This window comes from Aquarana catesbeiana, linkage group LG10 (genome assembly GCF_042186555.1).
Source record: "Aquarana catesbeiana isolate 2022-GZ linkage group LG10, ASM4218655v1, whole genome shotgun sequence".
Classification (NCBI taxonomy): Eukaryota; Metazoa; Chordata; class Amphibia; order Anura; family Ranidae; genus Aquarana; species Aquarana catesbeiana.
In genome coordinates, this window is record NC_133333.1 from 132491118 (window position 1) to 132512265 (window position 21148).

Genomic DNA, 21148 nt, shown 5'->3' on the forward strand with positions numbered 1-21148 from the left:
TAACCTGCCACAGTGGATGCAGCCGGGATGGGATGGGGGGGTGGATGGAGCAGGAATGGGATCAGGGTGGTGGATAGAGCCGGAATGGGTTTGGGGGGAATGGATGGAGCCGGAATGGCATTGGGGGAATAAATAGAGCCAGAATGGGATTGGGGGGATGGATGGAGCCAGGATGGGATCAGGGGATGGATAGAGCTGGGATAGGATCAGGTGAATGGATGGAGCTGGAATGGGATCAGGGTGGTAGATGGAGTTGGGATGGGATCGGAGTGATGGATGGAACTGGGATGGGATCAGGGGGATGGCTGGAGCCAGGATGGGATCAGCGGATGGATAGAGCCAGGATACGATCAGGGGAATGGATGGAGCTGGAATGGGATTGGGGTGGTAGATGGAGTTGGGATGGGATCGGGGTGATGGATGGAACCAGGATGGGATTTGGTGTGGTGGATGGAGCTGGGATGGGATCAGGGGATGGATGGAACCGGGATTGGGTTGGTGGATGGAGCTGGGGTGGGATCAGGGGATGCATGGAGCCAGGATTGGATCAGGGGACGGATAGAGCCGGGATGGGATCAGGGGAATGGATGGAGCTGGAATGGGATTGGGGTGGTAGATGGAGTTGTGATGGGATTGAGGTGATGAATGGAACCGAATGGGATTTGGTGTGGTGGATGGAGCTGGGATGGGATCGGGGGATGGATGGAGCCAGGATGGGATCGGGGTGGTGGATGGGATCGGGGGGGTGGATGGAGCCAGGGTGGGATTGGGGTGGTGGATGGAACTGGGATGGGATTGGGGTGGTGGATAGAGCTGGGGTGGGATTGGAGGGGTGGATGGAGCTAGATTGGGATCTTTGATTTGAGGGGTGGTGGGGGTTAGAGGATATGTGCTAGAGGGTGCTTTAGGAGGGGAGAGGAATTTGTGCTGGGGGTGTCAAACTTCAAATCTGCCCCCCTCCTTCTAGCACAAGTCCTCCTAACCCAAAACAAAGCACCCTTTTACCACATATCCTCTAGCCCTCACCCCCCCTCCCTAAATTTTACTCCTGGCAGCATAATTGTTTTCTACCCAGTCCCAGGCCCCCCAAACCCCCCCCGAATCACAATGTCCGACTCCCACAAGACTCCTGTTATTACAGACCTCAGACCCAACCCCTGCAGAGTAGATGCTGTAGCGCGCTGTCCCTCCTCCTCCTCTGCTCTTCCTCCCGGTCCGTGTACTTGTCATGTCAGAGCCGAGGAGGAGGCGGCTAAAGTCTAGTGTGCAGTGAGTGCAGCCGGCAGGGAGAGGAATGAGATTGTGGCATGTGGGGGTGTGTGGGACCGTGACGATCAGACCTCGGGCACCCCGCCTGTCTGTCTCTGCCTCGGCCCCTCCCCGCACATCGCTGAAGGGAAGAAGGAAGAGCTCCTCTTTTTGGCAACCATGGGCGCCTCGTCCTCCGGACTAAAGAGTAGAGGGACCTTCCGGCTTCTTATCACTCTCGGTTCAAACGCCTTCATCTCTGATGGTATGGGAGTGCATTACTACGTAGTCTGTGAGCAGGAAGATGGGGAGAGAAGAGCTGCAGACGTGCACAGCGCTGGATTGAATAAGGGTTCAGGTAAGTAAAAGGGTGCAGTGAGGCGAGGGGTGCTGTTACCATAACATTTTTTTTTAATGCATTCTTTATTTATGGTATCCAGCGTTTACGTACATCGTAAATATGATGACAAAACCAGACACAGTTTCAGACAGTAGCACTGAACGATAGTTACTTCTGAACCAAGTTACAGGAACACAGATATCAAATAAATATAACAGAAGTTGAATCAACAAGTGGAAGCCATCTAATGCAACATACATGAGGAAATTAGTTTTCATCTAATTATGTAGGCGATTCCGTGAAAGTGTCATCATCATCAACAAGGATATTGGCAAGCGGGACACTATGTTTTCTTTATGTCAATGAACAAGCAAAGCTGGAGGGAAATAAGGGGTGGGAGGGGGAAGGGAAGCAAGAAAAAATAAAAGGGGGGAGGGGAGTTGGGGGAGGAGTTGAAGAAAGGGGCTTGGGAACTCGCTGGAGGGGCAGGGGCTAGAGAGAGAGCACCTTACAGTGAAGACTCCAAGAGGGCCTTACCTTGGTCTGAGAATATAAACATGCTCCAATGAACCCAGGTTTTAGAAAAAGACTCTAGTTTGCCTCTGGCGGAAAGAGTTAGGTCTTCCATCACCATTCTTCTACTTGCCTAAACATTTTATACCTTAATGCAAGGAATGCATTAAGGTAACAAATAATTGGACTTTAGAACCACTTTAAACTCACAAGGATAGTGTCTCTTACTGATATTCCCTCCTTTCTCCCTCATCTCAGCACTGTGACACCTGCTGCAGATCGCAAATGTAGTGCATTTTGAATGTGGTGTTGGAAACGCACATGGAGCGCTGGTTTCCTGCACAGCGTTCTAGTGTGAACTTAGCTTAAAGCATCTGTCAGCCTTTGAAATGTACATATTTTAATTGAACAAACAACATATAGTTTTTGAGACCAAGGAGAGAGGGAGAGCTTACAATAAGGAAGTGACTGTTCTGAGCTTCAGCAAATTGGTGGCCTCCAGCAAGAAGAAATGAGAGCAATGCTGGAAGCAATTTCCAGCACACACTAATTTTGGTAAATGTTAATTATGGAGTGTATGTTCTTTTGTTAAAAGCATTAATTGTTATGAAACTGTTATGAGTAAAGTTTCGCTTTAAGGCCACCGCCACTTGCCAAACAGTCCTTTTCCGGGCATCCTTGCTCACTTGTACTCAAAGAAAGCTCTCTTTTGATACAACATGGGTTATCCCCACAGGGGTGTTCAGTACTCCTCTTCTAATGCTACAAATCAACTGAAAATGCTTCACTCAACTGTTCTTAGGCTTGGGATCTCTGTCTGCTTCCCCACAGACTTCACAAGTTCTGCATACAGACATGCACACCTCTGGCTGCTTGCTTGCAACCTCACAGACTCTTTGGGAGGGAGGAACCCTAAACTTTAGTCAGCATTAATGCCATAAGGGCTGCGCACAGCTGCACAATCAGAGCGTGCTGGTCACCACCAAAACCATGGACCCAGAGTTGGAAGCTTCAACCCACACAATACTCCACTTACCTTGCTTTACCAAACCTGATTTAAAATGAGCACCCCGGAGCCTGTCAACCTACATGGGCGAGAACCCTGGGTAATACCAATTCCTCTTTACGCCTGCAAAACTACCCACCAACTTCCCTTTTACCTTATGACACGGTGCAGCCCTGTCACATAACCCCCCCCCCCCCCCTCTCCTGTTCCTACTGGGGGGGGGGGTGGAACACATACATTTGTACCACCCCACATGGCATATCTGTGCTCACTGCCACCTACATGGACACCTTCCTGTTTGTCATCATGTTTAAACTTCTTGCTAAAGGGGGCTTCTGTTTCTGACTTTTGAGGACTTGTGAGTCCTTTCTACTTTCTACTACTGACCCATCTCACTGCTTTGGCTCCAAACTGTCACTTCTACTACTGCTTCTCTTCTCTTGGGGATCTGATGATGTAATCTGGGGTTGTTCTATTTGAGTCCCAGATTTCAGCTATAGCTTCCTCTTTATCCAGCTCCTCTTCCAATTTCACATGACCGGATGTTTCCAGCCTTGTTTGTGGTTCATAATCTGCTGGTGACTGAAACATTAAATCTGGATTTCATTGCTGTCCTTGCTTTTATGTAGATAAAGTTTCTGTTTCGGGTTCTGACTCATCTTTTATCTGTCTTGGCTCCTTTTTTTTTTTTTTTCCCACTTTCTATTTCCGTACTTTGGTTATTCCCATCTGCTTTCCATTCCTCTCATTTTCTGCCCTGGGTTTCTTCTACTTCTAAGCTTCAGTTTGTCCACGCCTGTCAGGGCAGTGTCTGCAGAGGTCACGCATATAGCGGACTGGTCATCTTCTGTGGTACCTTTACAGTACACCAACCCCACTGGCACTTGACACCATACACCAACCCCACTGGCACTCCACACAGTACACCAACCCACTGGCACTCCACACAGTACACCAACCCCACTGGCACTCCACACAGTACACCAACCCCACTGGCACTCGACACTGACAACCACTGTTGTAACATCTGACCTTTTTAACCTGCAGCCAAGTTTTCATCATCCTCTTTTTGTTTGGCAACACTTCATTGTTTTTAACCCTTTCAATGGTCAAGGGCAGAATTTTTGCTAGTTTCTCTTTCATGATTATGATTTCCATTACCTAAGAGATGATTGCTGCTGCAGCATGTACCTTTTGTCCACAAGCTGTTCATCAATCCCCGATCTGGAACAGCAGACATCGTCTCTGTCCCAGGGTTACACACAGAGCCCTTTTTGCACTAGTGATAATAGACTTTTGCCAAATATCCCAATCATTTTTTTTTCTGTTCCTTGGTACTTTGTGGTACTGACTCATCCACCCAAGTAGACACAGAGTTATCTGACAGCTGCGTGTCCAACATGTTACTCATTTCTCTCATTACATCATTAGCAATATGAGGCTGCATATCATATTTTTTACATAATGAGCCTGTGGCTCTGTATTTTACTCTGCTTCTCCTTGAATGCTGTAAAATAGCTAAATATGCTTCATTCAGCCTCCTGGCTTACTCTAACGTTCCCTCTGCTATGGCTCTTTCTGTTTCCCCAAAAACCTCACAAGCATTATGCACACCTCTGGTTGCCCTCTTGCAGCTTTACGGACTCCTGGCGCGGGTGGAGCCCTGAATGCTGGTCAGAACCTGTAGAGGCTGTGCACAGCAACAGCAGGTGGTGGTCACTATCAAAATGTGGACCCAGGGTTGGAGGTTTCATCCCACCCAATATTCTGCATGCTTCCAAGCTCCAGGACCCTGACGAGACTTTAGCAAACAACTGCCAAGTCAGTTTCCTTTGCTCAAAACAAACACCCATAGGCAAAAACCTGCAAAACTACATGCTGATTGCCATTGTACCTTATGACGTGACATAGCTCTGTCACAAAATAAATATATAATCAACAATATAATGACCTGTTCTGTTTTCTAATTAATGATTGATGGTGTGTGGGTATGTTACTTTGACCCGGATTCTTTCTCCTGAAGCACCGCAATCTGCTTCCTAATAGCAGATCAGAAGAAACTTCAAAGAAGTATGAAATCAAAAGGGTGTCTTTTCACACCTTTCTGTGAATCGGACTGTCAATTTCTTTTCTCTGTTCATGTTTCAGTAACATAAGAAGTCTACTGATCATTAGCAGTTCATCTTCATTTAATAACTTGGCTTTGATCAATGCAGCGGTGAGATTTGTATGTCTCATTTCAGGTTTTGTATTATAACATAGCAAGCAAATTGACTCAAATCCTTTTGAGAGAGTTTAACTAAAATGTCCTCTGATTGGCAGCCATGTGTTTGGGTATCATTGCACTCTATCAGTGTCAATTATAGTAATAACCTTAACTGCTTTAATATAATGCACAGAGGGAAAAAGCTATCCTAGTGAATCTTCAAAATGTCAGACAACCGAGGCCTTTGTCAGATGATGCTACCTTTAGTAGAAAATGTTTTAGGGTAAACTAGGGATATACCCAAGTACAGAATGATCTATGACTGGGCTGCGCGGTCACTTGCACTCATATCCTGTGATTTAGCTTATCTTTGTGCTAAATTAACATGCATAACTATGCAGTTATCTTGGAGGAAGATTGTTCTTTTTATTGATATTTGAAGAAATCTGTATTACAAGGCCTTTTTTAAAACAGAGTGGATCTTTAAAATTTAGGTCATTGTGTAGAGCCTGTGGTATTCTTCCAGGCTGTTTTTACATAATACTGCAGAGAACATTCTGGATTAGGAGAGTTCAGTCACTTAAAAGGCGCTATGCTCTATAAATGTGTCAGAATTGTCTGTTTGTGTGAGATGTATACAATATCCACCCCCGAAGGAGCGGCTTGGTGAATTTGGGTTCTCTGATCTCCGCCTTAACGCCAAGAATGACCTCAGCCCCTCTGGCACACCTGGTTAAATAAAATTTACTGCAAACACAAGTGCAGAAATTAGTTATCCTGGCTATGGGTTATCGCCAAAAACAGACACACACCTGGTAGTGATAAACAAGTTGAATATAGTATCACGGTTTAAAACGTGAAACCTTACAGCACTGTTAAAACTTGCTGCAGAGAATCAATACAATAGAAACAACAACCTTCAATATTTAGCAACTGTAATTATAGAAAAGACAGTAATCTATTTGCCCATAACACAGGTGCTGAGAGGGAGGAGAGAAGGTTTGTTAACTTCGCAGCTCCTTCTGGACCCCGAACACCATTGAAAGATAAACATAAAAAAAAGGGTTAAACAGGTGCAGTAAACACAGTTCCGAGGTGTTACAGTTCCTGGCGTGAAGAGTACTAGTGTCTTCTGCTAGTAAACGGTGGGGCCCTTGATTTAAGAGTAGGTTTAAACAAGCTTGCTTGGAGCAGTAAACATCTAGAATGTTCTGTTGGGTAGAGATTTATAAGGGCAAACTGCTAAAGATGGCAGCTCCAAACAAGCATCTTGTGACACTAGAAAGGGAAATTGGTGTCTGCATGCAGTGTCAGTACTGTGTTAGAAGGATGTTGGGTTTGCACCCGCTCACCAATCCTCAGTGTGATGACACAACGGTAATCCCAGATGCTGGTTTAGGCTCCTGTCGCTCCTAGCGATGTAGTAAGGCACAGGATCCCCTCCTTACGGCCAATCATGGTGACTGGTAGCGAAACTGACAAGAATAACGGACAGCGGCTGACCTGGACGGATATTGCAATCCCTGAAGCAGTATGGGTTGTCTCCGCTGGGCTGGGCTGGGTGGCATTGGGTATGCCAATCAGGGTCCCTAGGCTGAATGGTAGCGGACCGTGTGGGTGAGACTGTTCCTGGTTCCACTCAGTCTCCTGGCAGCGCTCTCCCAGTCATGTCAGGAAAAGTGTGTCTCTCTCTCTCCCTTAGGTGGAGTTCCACCACACAATCCTGTCACCTCTCCACTCCTGTCCTCTGTCCCCTCTGTTGGATGTAGACTGTGACACAGCAAAAGGGGCTTTTTGAGGCTTGGTATCTCTGTCTCCCTGTCAGCCACTTCAACTTCCCTTCCTCTCTCCTCACACACACACACACTCCTCCTCTCCTCTTTCCTGGGCTCCATGCTATCCCTCTTCCATCCCCGCAGGGCATGCTGGGGCTGTAGTTTACTTTTAATTAATTCAAATGGAGCCATCTGTCTTCTGGAGTATAAGTCACATGATGCTCCCTTGGCCTTCTGTGATTGGTTCAAAGGGAGGATTCAGAGCGGGCAGCGATCCCTGCAACCACCGCTCTATGAAGAAAGGGGTGAGCAGGGGGAGAAGACAATGACAGCCCACAGCTCTCCTCCTTTCTCACAGTGCCATGACTCGGATCTGTCCAGCAGACTCGAGCAGGGGGAGCAGAGCGAGCAGCGGGCAGGAGAGGGGACACACCCACAGCTCTACCCTCCTCTCCCCACATGCAGGTCCAGTTCTCCGCCACGGTGGCACTCCGAGTGGAGGGGGGCCCGTAGCTGCTCCAGTGTCCCCTGCTGTCACTATCTGTCAGCGGGGGGGAGGGGGGAGATCTCTGCAACCCCCGCTATATATATATATATATATATATATATATATATATATATATATATATATATATATATAAATATAATATACAGTGTGTTTGTGTATATATATATATTATATACAGTGCCTTGCAAAAGTATTCACCCCCCTTGGCTCCACTAACCAAACACTGAGGACCAAGAGTTCCTTGAGACCAAGGAACTCTCCAAACAAGTAAGGGACAATGTTGAGAAGTACAAGTCAGGGTTAGGTTATAAAAAAATATCCAAATCTTTGATGATCCCTAGGAGCACCATCAAATCTATCATAACCAAATGGAAAGAACATGGCACAACAGCAAACCTGCCAAGAGACGGCCGCACACCAAAACTCACAGACTGTGATAATCAGAGAGGCAGCACACAGACCTAAGGTAACCCTGGAGGAGCTGCAGAGTTCCACAGCAGAGACTGGAGTATCTGTACATAGGACGACAATAAGCTGTACGCTCCATAGAGTTGGGCTTTATGGCAGAGTGGCCAGAAGAAAGCCATCACTTTCAGCAAAAAACAAAATGGCACGTTTTGAGTTTGCAAAAAGGCATGTGGGAGACTCCCAAAATGTATGGAGGAAGGTGCTCTGGTCTGATGAGACTAAAATTGAACTTTTTGGACATCAAAGAAAACTCTATGTCTGGCGCAAACCCAACACATCACATCACCCAAAGAACACCATCCCCACAGTGAAACATGGTGGTGGCAGCATCATGCTGTAGGGATGTTTTTCAGCAGTCGGGACTGGGAAACTGGTCAGAGTTGAGGGAAAGATGGATGATGCTAAATACAGGGATATTCTTGAGCAAAACCTGTACCACTCTGTGTGTGATTTGAGGCTAGGACGGAGGTTCACCTTCCAGCAGGACAATGACCCCAAACACACTGCTAAAGCAACACTTGAGTGGTTTAAGTGGAAACTTGTAAATGTGTTGGAATGGCCTAGTCAAAGCCCAGACCTCAATCCAATAGAAAATCTGTGGTCAGACTTAGATTGCTGTTCACAAGCGCAAAACATCCAACTTGAAGGAGCTGGAGCAGTTTTGCCAGGAGGAATGGGCAAAAATCCCAGTGGTAAGATGTGGCAAGCTCATAGAGACTTATCCAAAGTGACTTGGAGACGTGATAGCCGCAAAAGGTGGCTCTACAAAGAATTGACTTTGGGGGGGGGGGGGGGGGGAATACTTATACACATTGACCTTTTCTGTTATTTTGTCCTATTTGTTTGCTTCACAATAAAAAAAAAAAAAAAAAAAGAAAAAAATCCTCAAACAATCCATGTTAATTCCAGGTTGTGAGGCAACAAAACACAAAAAATGCCAAGGGAGGTGAATACTTTTGCAAGGTACTGTGTATGTATGTATGTATATGTGTGTGTATGTATGTGTATATATATATATATATATATATATATATATATATGTGTGTTTGTGTGTGTGTATATATATATATATATTTTTTTATAGTAGCAGTATGACCACATTAAGACCTTAGTGCTGCTTTATGAATGTGCCCCTAAATTTTTTTCTGTAGTGTAAAACATCATCTTTGAATTTGAGCCTTCTCCATCATACTTATAAAGCAGCGGTTTACCATTTGCACCTGCCCCCGAGGTGCTGACCAATACAAAGCATACAAAAGTCACTAGGGTTAACCGAGCAACCCAGTGCTGCTAGACCACCCAAACCACAGGCTTCCCCAGCAAAGATTGTTTATTTCCAGTTTCTGCCGAGGTCTGAAAAAAGTCAGCAGAAGTTCTGATGTCTTGGATACAGTTACTCTGGGATTACATTGTATTGTGCTGATAAATACGCACGTGTATGTTTGTAAAAATGTCCTGCAGTTGTATTAAGAAGTAACATCCTATGGAATTTATCTGAACAGTGATAGTAATATACTATAGCAGGCCTATATAATATTAATTGTCAGGTGTGTTAAATGTACCTCTGTTTTTTTCCATGGCCCCTTTCCCTATGTAGATCATAGACTAATATGCCTTCAGCCACATTCCATTGGCTACAGACAGCAGACAACCAACGTGACATCATATTTATTTTGCCACAGTGCAGCAGGTGAAAACTACAGTGAAGTTAAGAGACGTGTTGGATTTCAACAAAATGAACATTCATACTTACTTATGTATATGCAGCATTGGTCTGATCCTACATCTGTCCTCCACCCACCTCTACACCAAGAACAAAGCAATTAAAGACCACTGATCAAACAGTTCTCAGTCTTCAGTGAGCAGAGAGCCAATGACTGTGGATCACCAGCTCTCTGCTTTGCCCTGCCAGTGCTCACTGGAGCGATGGGCTGTGCAGGGGCGGGAATGGCTGGCTTAAGCTCTCATCGCTACGCTGAGTCAGCTGCCAGTCAGGCATCTGAACAGACCAGACATTGTCTTGATCCCTGCAGAGCCGGGACCAGTTCTGTGACGTCAGCCGATAGCAGGCTTTAACCCGTTGTCAGCTGAATCTGGGTCACTGGAGTGCAGAACTAAGTGTACTCCTGTGACCCATAGGAGCAATATAGCCAAAATACACAGATCAGCCATAACATTATGACCACTGACAAGTAAAGGGAATATCTCGTTACAATGGCATCTGAAAATTGGTGGGCTATATTAGGCACCAAGTGAACATGTTGATGTGGTTAAAGCAGAAATGGGCATCGCAGTTTGTTGTGTATGGGGCTGTGAAGCCCATGGTGACCCATGTCCACAGCCAAAAGCTTCTACAATGGTCACATGAATATCAGAACTGGAGTACGGAGGAATGGAATAATGTGGCCTGGTCTGATGAATCACGTTTTCTTTTACATCATGTGGATGGCTGGGTGCATGTGTGTCACTTACCTGGGGAAGAGATGGCACCAGGATGCAGTATAAGAAGGCAAGTAGGCAGAGGCAGTGTGATGCTTTGGGCAATATTCTGCTGGGAAACCTTGGGTCCTGCCATTTATGTGAATGTTACTTTGGTGTCCATGCCTCAATGGGTCAGGGCAGTTTTAGCAAAAGGGGACCATACTCAATATTAGGTGGGTGATCATAATGTTATGGCTGATCGGTGTAACTTTGGCCCTAGTTCTGCTTTAAAGTAGGCAAAGCTTTTTTTTCCATTTTGGATAGAGCAAGGAAGGGTTATATTCCCTTTCTGATATTTTTTTGCCATCTGTGTCCCATTGCGGAGATTTCCCTTCACTTCCTGTCCCATAGCCAAACAGGAAGTGAGAGGAAATCCCTGAAAAATTAAGGGAATTCGTTTGGGACCCCCAGGTCACCAGAACTAGTGGCCCTTCATAAAAGATTGGGATTTCCTTTTACTTTCACTTTTGAAGATAATGGTACAGGACAAATAGAGAGGGCAAATCTCCCTTATGGGGGCACAGGCAGGCAATAAAAACTGACAGGTGTTCTAATCCCTCTCCACTCTATCCAAAAAAAAAAATACATTTTTGCCTTTAGTTCTTTTATGCTGGTCAATTTTGTTGACCGTTTTGGAATTTAATCACAGCAGTCTGCACACAGTTTTATTTCTTTCCTCTTTGTGACCTGCCAAACCATGGGTCTTCAAACTACAGCCCTCCAGTTGTTCAGGAACTACAATTCCCATCATGCCTAGTCATGTCTGTGATTGTCAAAGTTTTACAATGCCTCCTGGGACGTGTAGTTCTGCAACAGCTGGAGGGCCATAGTTTGAGGATCCCTGTGCCAAACGAAGAAAGCTGCTGTGGAATTTCATCTCGATTCAATTTATTTCCATGCCAGTGTAAACCATCTATCTGTTCACCTAAATATGGGAAAAATTGAAGCCGTGGGTGGCTGAAAGCTGCTCCAAAAATGCCAAGTGTATGTTCAGAATAACAGCAAGTTTCTGGAGGAGAGACGTCATTTCAACAACTTTCAGTCTACTTTTGGTCAAAGAAGCAGTCTACAGAATTGTGACACTATACCACCAGCAGTTTATGTCATTTCATATAAGGAATGCTGTGCTATGTGTCAATTTCTTTAATACTTCAGCAACTAGTCTTGATGTCCAATTTTTCACTGCTTCACTGTGTTTTAACTTTCTGTAACATTTTATTGTTTTTTTTCTCAATTTTTCAGGGGGATCCGCAAGCAAATAACGAGATCAACGATGTTCCAGTTTTAGTACAACTGAGACTTTTGGATCAAAAGGACCCAAGCACAAAAGTAAGATGCCTCTAAAGAAACATAGGTCTGTTCAGTGGAAGCTGCAAGGCTGTGCATGCCTGGAACCAAGGTTACAGCAGACCTATTGTTGAGGGGAAGGGGAATTTAAAGCGGTGTTCCGCCCCCCCCAAAAAGAAAATTAAAAGCCAGCAGCTACACATACTGCAGCTGCTGGCTTTTAACAATAGGACACTTGCCTGTCCTGGAGTCCCGTGTTTCCATCAGCTGTCGGGTGCTGCCGCTGCCATTGTGGCTAAGGGTACCCTGCAGTGTAGCCTTACGGCTTCACGCCGGGAACCCTACTGCGCAAGCGCAAGGCCCCGCTCCTCTCTCCTACTGGCCCGGCGACAGGGACAGGAGAAGGAGGGAGTCCCGCGGTGGAATCGCAGGCCCCACGGCCTGGAATCCCGGAAGTGGGCACAGGATACCTGTCAAAGACAGGTATACTGCCCCCCCCCCCCCCCCCCGAAAGGTGCCAATTGTGGCACCAGAGGGGGAGAGGAAACAAATGAGTGGAAGTTCCCCTTTTGGGTGGAACTCCGCTTTAAAGGTTCATTTTAGCCCAAGACCAGAAGTTCAAGGGAACCAGAGGTTGCCCAGCTTTAGGTATTACTGCATAATAAGTAGTAATAGAGAGCTGACCCAGTGTGCCTTTTGGGTGGAAAAAGGTTTGTTAGAGGGTCTAAATATTTGTTTCTGAATTATTAAATTCATCAATGTATGGCCCAATAAAGCTGACCTTTTAGCAAGATGTTAAGTTATAGTTGTTTTATTATACACGTTGCATTAAATAATTAAAATGTTATGAAATTTTCTAAAACCGTACCCTGTAATAATGCATCCGGTTTACATGACAGTGGTCACAAGGTCCCTCCCAGTTAGGACATCAATGCCAGAAAGCCAAGCTCTCAATCTATAGCTGAAGTCATTCTCACAACATCCCTGCATTGGCAGAGACCTTTGACTTGTGTCATGTGACTGGGTGCCAGATAAATGCAGGAGAGCTTTTGGTCTGTTTTAATAAAGTTTAAAGTGATTCTAAAGGTTCATTTTTTAAAATGTATTTGATTAATAGCAAGCATGTTATACTTGCTCTGTGCAGTGATTTTGCACAGAGCAGCACGAATCCTCTTCTTCTCAGGTCCCCTGCCGCTTGCTATGGGGGCTCTGGTGCATACTTGCTTCTGAGCCCCACTCTATGCATCAATAAGACACACAGAGCCGTGGCTTGCCCCCGCTCTCTCCTCATTGGCTCACTGGATGTGATCGACAGCAGTGGGAGCCAATGGCTCCATTGCTGTGTCTCATCAAATGAGGAGAGAGAGACCCGGGCCTCGGCTCCTGTGCACATCGCTGGACAGAGAGGGGGCTTAGTTGAGTAAGGGAGGGGCTGTGGGAGGAGCAGCACACAGAAGGTTTTTGATTTTCATGCAAAAAATGCATGAAAGTAAAAAAACCTTCAGCCTGTAGAAACAATTTACTAAAGGCAAAACGTTTTGTTTTAATTTTGGATAGAGTGGAGAAGGATTAGAACATCTGTCAGGCTTTTATTGTGCCCCCATTAGGGAGATTCACTCACTCTGGCATGTTTAGGCTCCGTTCACACGTGCAATTTCAGATGTGGCTTGAGTCGCACAGAATAGCATGACAATAGAAATCACATTGTTTTCAATGGTGTGATTTTGAGAAACGTTCCTGTACTACTTTGGTGTGATTCCAGCATGATGTTTGCCCCATAGAATATCCAAACCACATCCAAGTTGCACTACATATTCACTCAAAATCTGATCGAAGCAATGTGAACTTGGTCTTACTGTTATCGAAAATGGAAGTGAAAGAAAATCCCAAATTTTGGTTTGTTCCCAGAACAGTAATAGAGAGGAGATCTTCCAAAGGAGATGCTAGATCTGGTGACAACCAGGGATTTCCTGTAACTTACTGTTGGTTGTGGAACAGGAAGTGAAGGATAATCTCCTCAGTTTGGTCATGTATGGCAAAATAAACCTCACAAGGGTTATAACCCTTCTTTACCCTATCCAAAATGAATAAAAAAGGTTGCCTATAGTTCTACTTTAATGTTTACTTAAAACATGTTCTCCTTTTATTAAAAGAACATTTTATACAGCAGGTCTGCTCTAAATCTCAGAAAACTTGTATGGACAGACAAAAACATTGTAAAAGAAAAAAATGGGGTACGTGGCGCTACCCTATTGTACTATATGGTCTAAACAGAGTTAAAAGTGAGTGCCTTCCCACCAGGGGAGGTAAAAATGCCTATGCTGTTAGGGCTAGGTGTTTATTATTATTGTTATACAGGATTTATATAGCGCCAACAGTTTACGCAGCTCTTTACAACATTAGGGAGGACAGTACAAGTACAATACAATTCAATACAGGAGGAATCAGAGGGCCCTGCTCCTTAGAGCTTACAATCTAGGAAGGAGGGTCAAGTTATACAAAAGGGTAATAGCTGTGGGGAATGAGCTAATGGAGAAAATAGTGCAGTTTTTAGATGGAGGCAGGGTAGGCTTCTCTGAAGAGGAAAGTTTTCAGGGATTGCCTAAATGTGTATAAATTTGGAGACAGTCTGACAGATTGGGGTAGGGAATTCCAGAGGATGGGCGAGGCTCGGGAGAAGTCCTGGAGGCGGATATAGGAGGAGGTGATGAGGGAGCTAGAGAGCAGGAGGTCCTGGGAGGAACGGAGAGAGGGCGATTAGGTTGATATTTTGAGACTAGGCTAGTGATGTAGCTGGGGGCATAGTTGTGGATGGCTTTGTAACTTATTGTTAGTATTTTGAATTTAATTTGTTGGGCGAGTGGCAGCCAATGGAGGGATTGGCAGAGGGGGGTAGCAGACACTGAGCGGTTTGTAAGGTGGATGAGTCTGGCAGCAGCATTCATGATGGACTGAAGGGGGATAGTCTATTTAAAGGTAAGCCAATGAGGAGGGATTTGCAGTAGTCAAGGCGAGAGATAACCAGGGAGTGAATCAGGAGCTTTGTGGTTTCGTTGGTTAGAAAGGGACGTAGTTTAGAGATGTTGCGGAGGTTGAGGCGGCAAGCTTTGGAAAGTGATTGGATGTGGGGCCGAAAGGAGAGTTCAGAATCCAGCATAACACCTAGTACCCTGACATGTGGGGATGGGTGGATGGTTGTGCCATTGCTCTTGACAGACAAGTCAGGGGAAGAGGCACATAAGGGAGGAAATATTATAAGCTCGGTTTTGGACAAGTTGAGTTTGAGGAAGTGGTGTGACATCCATACAGATATGTCGGTTAGTAAGTTAGTGATGCGTGAGGAGACTGATGGAGTGAGTTGAGGGGTGGAGAGATAGATTTGTGTGTCGTCAGATTAGAAATGATATTGAAAGCCGTGAGAGGCTATCAGCTGACCCAGGGAAGAGGTGTAGATTGAAAATAAAAGAGGTCCAAGAACAAAACCTTGGGGGACCCAGACAGAGAAGGGAAGAGGAGTGGAGGAAGTAGAATTGTAAGTGACACTGAAGGTGCGTTGGGATAGGTAGGATGAGAGCCACTGAAGAGCACAGTCACAGAGACCGAGGGAGTAAAGTTTTTTGAGGAGGGGGGTGGTCAACCGTGTCAAAGGCAGCTGAAAGATCCAGAAGTAGGAGTACAGAATAGTGTCCATTGGTTTTTGCATTTAGTAGGTCATTTGTGAGTTTTAAAAGAGCAGTTTCTGTGGAGTGTTGAGGGCGAAATCCAGATTGAAGGGGATCAAGAAGGTTGTTTTTAATGAGGTGGTCACTCAGTTGGTAGTAAACCAGGCGTTCAAGGAGTTTAGAGGAAAAGGGGAGCAAGGAGATAGGGCGTAGGTTGTTAAGATTGGTAGGGTCCAAGGACGGCTTTTTGAGTATAGGAGTGACCAGTGCATGTTTTAGAGCATTGGGGAAGACGCCAGAGGTGAGAGAGAGATTGAAGATGTGGGTTAGAGAGTGTAGGATGGAGTCAGAGGGCGACCGTAGCATATGAGAGGGAATAGGGTCCAGGGGACAGGTGGTTAGGTGGGCAATAGAAAGGAGTTTAGCAACTTCGTCTGTAGTAGCAGATTTGAATAGGGGGAGTGTCAGTTGTACCTGTTGACATGGGGTCTTAGCTGGGGGAGATACCTGTAGAGCGGAGATTTCATTGCGGATTGTATCAATCTTGTTTTTGAAGTGATTAGCGATCTCCTGGGTAGTGAGTGAGCCAGTGGGTGGTGGGTCAGGTGTATATAAATATATCCGTCAGTGGTGGATATAAAAGTGTGATGTGGCAGAAACCGTGTTAAGTAAGAAAAAAAAAAAAAAAGGGGGGTGCCTATGTGCACATAAAAGCAAATATGTATAATTCATCAACCAAGGATATGGGAACATATATAGTATATATCCATATATAATAAACCAAAGATGAGAACTAACACCATACATATATATTGAAGGTACTAATATAGGTGAGACCTCCAAATAACATACCAAAAAATAATTTAAAAAAAAGAAATACATATATATATATATATATATATATATATATATATATATATATATATATATATATATATATATATATATATATATATATATATATATATTTATATTTATATTTATATTGTGGTGGACAAAAGTTCGATATTTAGTTAAGAAATCCCTGAGCAGGGGTATATAAAGAGTACATAAATTATAAATGAAAATATGTAAACCAAGTCCCATATAAATTTTGCGTGAAAAAACAAAAATAATAAAACATAAAAATAAAATTTTTTATAAAACTGAAAATGGAAGTAAAAAATTATAAAAGTCCCAGGGAATAAAATGTATATAAGATTTATATCTCAGGAGTGTATTTCCAGAATAACCGATTATGATCTTTTTGGGTGACTTCGGTGCTCAGCAGATAGGGTGACTTAAGGTGCTCCCCCTGTTGAGTCCCCACTCACCAAATGTTGTCACCCCTACAGGGGTAATAGGCATAAGTGTGTGGTCGTGGATAGGCTTCCTCCTAGGCTCTCCCAAAGTTCACATCTGTAGGTCTATCGGGATCCTCCAGCTGTCTCCACAGGTGAGGAATCACACTGGTCAGCACCTTCCCAAAAGTCACTCCCAGCACTCAGAACTGAGTCCTCATAAGAAGAAAAAGGGGGACTCCCATAGTGCAGTAGTTAAAAAAAAAATATATTTATCATAGTAAAAGTCAATGGCTTCCCACCCAAAACGTGGGAAAGCCCAGAAGAAAAACACACAATACTAGTGTATAAGGGAAGCTGGAAAGCAGCGTGCATTCCACATGCGCTCCAGGCTCCCTAGTTCCGTACCGGAAATGACGTGAAAGCATAGCCCCGCCTTACGCGTTTAGTCATTGGACGTTCTCAAAGGCGGCGCTATCTTTCTGTACTTGACAGCTATTATAGGCGAACGGGCACACAAGTTCCTCCCCTTCCCAAGTAACAGCGAATGAACACTCAGTGGTGTTGTATGGGCATTACTAAACATAGCGGATGAAGTGGCAATGTATAGCACGCATCGAGCGGCAGTTCCCCATAGGATAATAGAACTTGTGCGTATCTGTACTCCCTAGTGGTCATAATATGACAAAAACGGCATATTATAGACAAAAGTACATAAGAGACAAAAACATTGTGTTTATTTCCTGATGCGTTAGTAGAAAGAAAAAGAATGAAAATACTTTTTAGTAAAGGTATTGTAAGTTCAATTAGAGATGAGAGGGCTATTTTTATGCTGGATAGGACAACTAGGCATGTATCATTTCTTTTTCTACCCCTAATATCTTTTATAAGGCTCCATGCACACCAGGTTAAAAAACGCTCCTGGCAGCAGCTTTTAAACATTTTTCTGCCTATAGAAGCAAATAGTGTTATCCTCTTTGTTCATGCACACTGTTTTCCTTTAGAAGCGTTTGTGAAGCTTCAGCATTTAGGAGCAGAAAAAGAAAACTTTTTTTTCTGCATTTTCAGGAGAAATTTGGCAGCAGAAGAAAAAAAAACGCTAACCGCTGCTAAGAGCCAGTTTCCAGCGTAGGCCCCCCGTTATAATCTATACCAGGCCCTTCGGGTCTGGTATGGATTTTAAGGGGAACCCCACACCACATTTTATTTTTAAAAACGGCGTGGGATCCCTCTCCCCAAAGCCATACCAGACCCTTAAATCCATTAGGTCTGGTATGGATTTCGAGGGGACCGCATGCCAAAAAAAAAATGTCATTGGAACCCCCCTAAAATCCATATCAGACCCTTATCTAGGGGGGGACAAGTGAGCGCCTTCCTAAACCATACCAGGCCACATGCCCTCAACATGGGGGGAGGGGTGCTTTAAGCCCCCTAGAGTTAACCCCTTCCCTGCCAGTGTAATTTTTACATTGATCAATCCCTAAATCTATCCCATAGTTTTCTAGACGCGATAACTTTTGCACAAATCAATCAATATACGCTTATTGCGATATTTTTTTTTTTTGCCAAAAATATGTAGTAGAATATATATCGACCTAAACTGGGGGCAAATCCTTCCAGGGCTGAAGTGGTTAACCAAAAAAAATGTCAAAAGTAAAAACAGACAGTTTTTGACAATTCCTTTTTTAAAAAACAGAAACAATGTCCCCTAAAGTAAATCCCACGTCAATCATGATGAACGGCGCCGACCTGAAAAAAAAAGAATCTCTGCACCTGACGCTGGCTACCACCGTCTGAAAGCTCCGCTGCCTCCGGCCACTAAATAAACTAAGGGGCAGGGGCACCCGATGATGCCACTGGGTGACCCCACCCCCTTGAGACGTCATCGTGATGGGCATGCTGGGTCGGTGATGTTACAAGGGGTGTGAGTCACCCAGTGATATCACAGGGTGGCCCCCTTCTTAATTTATGGGAGCCAGCATCGGGGGCAGAGTTCTTTTTTTTTTTTTTTTTTTTTTGAGTTGGAGTTGGCATTCACCGTGATTGACACTGGATTTACTTTTGGGGACATTGTTTTGTTTTTTTTTAATAAAGGAATTGGAGTACATAGGCAGGGGGGAGGATGGGATCTGGGGGTCCCCTTGTTAAAGGGGTCTTCCAGATTCCGATAAGCCCACAGACCCCTACAACCACTGCCCAGGGTTGTGGGGAAAAGGCCCGTGTGGGACAAGGTGCTTTGATGGGGTGTGGGGTTCCCCTCACAATCCATACTAGACCTAAGGGTCAGGTATGGATTTGGGAGGGGGGTCCCACGTTGTTTATTTATTTTTATTATTTTGGCGTGGGGTTTACCTTAAAATCCATACCAGACACGAAGGACTTGGGGAGGACCTCCATGCTGTTTTTTTTCTCACGTTTTAATTTCCAGCAATTCTTTTGTTAACATTTAAGGTTGAATATATTTTTATTAACCATTTTTCAAGTAAAGCAGTAGAGGGTACAGAATAAAGAAAAAAAGGGGGTGAAGGGGTAGTGGTAAACAAATACCACCACACAAATGGTACATATTGTTAGGTCATATAAATGCAAATAACAGTGCGTAAAAGTTGCAATCAATATCCTAAGCATTCAGCGTATCCAAGTTGCGTGCGTTTGTGTGTTGTCCCAAGGGAAGCAATGAGGGCAAATAGACGCTTGATGTCAGCTATGCAGGCTTTTTTTTAGCCGAGAGCCATGCTGGATAAATATTCCCCTCAGTATGCATTTCAACGTTTCCCATTTGTTCATGTCAGAGGTCTCGTCAGTAGCATGGGTGTGTGTGTGAAGTCTTTGATCGCATCAGAGATCACTGTCGTGCAGGCTAGGTCTGATAATAAGTTATCGTTCAGTCGCTAGGTGCGTCTGTGTGTGGGTCTAGGGAGTCTGCCTAGTGAGAGGTGTACCGGGGCATGGTCTGACCAGAGCTTGACCCCAATATGACATGAGGGGTCAAAGTCTAGCAGTGATTGTGATAACAGGATGTAGTCTATTCTGCTATATGACCCATGTGCCGAGGAGAAAAATGTGTAGTCCCTACCAGTAGGATTGAGTATTCTCTAGGTATCCACCAAGGACAGGTTGGTGAAGATGGAGCATATTTTAGTCAAGGTAGATGGTGAGATGTGGGACTTACCGTTGGAGGAGTCCAGTCTCGGAACCAACGGGATGTTCAGGTCACCCCCAATATCAGATTGAGGGTCCCAAATGTTTCCAGATGCGCTGTCATAGAGGATAGAAAGGTGAGTTGATCCTGATTAGGAAGATAAACATCTGCCAGTGTGAATATCGTTTGCATGTATTTCAACTTCAAGAACAAGTAGCACCCTATGAGTCAAGAACCTCTGGGGTGAAGGAGTTATGGAATGCTATTGAGATTCCCTTCGACTTAGTGGAGGGATTTGTGCTATGATACCAGGTGGTGAAATAATTATTTGGAAGGGGTGGGATACAGTCCAACTGAAAGTGAATTTCCTGGAGAAAGTGTATCTGAGTGCGGGCTCTGTGGAACTGGTATAGCAGCTGTCTGCGTTTCTCTGGGGTGTTGAAGCCCCGGCAGTTAAGCAAGGAAATCTGAAGAGCTAACGTGGACAACATGGGATAGGGAGTATATAGTAGCAGGCCTTGAGAGGGAGTCGACCACTGTATATCATGAGAGCTGTGGACAGTATATCGGACAAAAGGGGAGGGTGAAGGATAGGAGGTGGGGAAAAATAAAACTCTCTTTCTCGAACATCACGGGGCACAGAGCCACAGTAATTACTGATGAGTTATATAGGGGTATCACTGGTGATTGGATACTGGCACACCCTATCAGAAAGTTCAACCCCCTATATAATCCCTCCCCTTGCAGGGATACCTCAGTTTTTACGCCAGTGTTTTAGGTGATGGACGTGTAAAAGATGTCCTGCGCTGAGCTCCAAAAGGGGAATATCTTATATCCTATACTGGGGCAAGCCATGCAGACCGGATTCATTCAAAGTGTCCTTTCGTGGCCGAATTGAATGGTACCCGGGCCTCGTATCCGAAGAAACGAGGTTTTACCTGTAACGCTTCTCTTTTTAGAGAGCTGGACCCCGCAGATTAGAAAATGGTTTTCTAGCCTAATTTCTAGCCGGGTGCTTTACAGGCCCAGAACTGCAGGATCTCCCTATTCGTAGGGGGCCCCAGTCTCTGACGGTTTTCTCAAACGGAGTCCACCGTGAGAGGTGAAGATTGGGTCTGTATAAACTGAACCCTGCGGCTGGATAAGGTAAGAGGAGATTCCACAGAATTTTTTTAATTCTAGTAGGTTTTCTCCTTTAAGGTAAATGCATGCTATGCCTATTGTGACCACCG

At 44.7% G+C, this 21148-nt stretch overlaps 1 protein-coding gene across 2 annotated transcripts in view; it reads left to right on the top strand.

Moving 5' to 3' along the window:
* The window catches only part of LOC141110901 (C-Jun-amino-terminal kinase-interacting protein 3-like), a 218447-nt gene that overhangs the window by 125027 nt on the left and 72272 nt on the right, over nt 1-21148 (top strand). For both annotated transcript variants that reach the window (XM_073602675.1, XM_073602676.1), the window contains one exon: nt 11788-11874. In XM_073602675.1, the coding sequence (XP_073458776.1) occupies nt 11788-11874 (87 nt within the window). The remainder of the gene's footprint in view (nt 1-11787; nt 11875-21148) is intronic.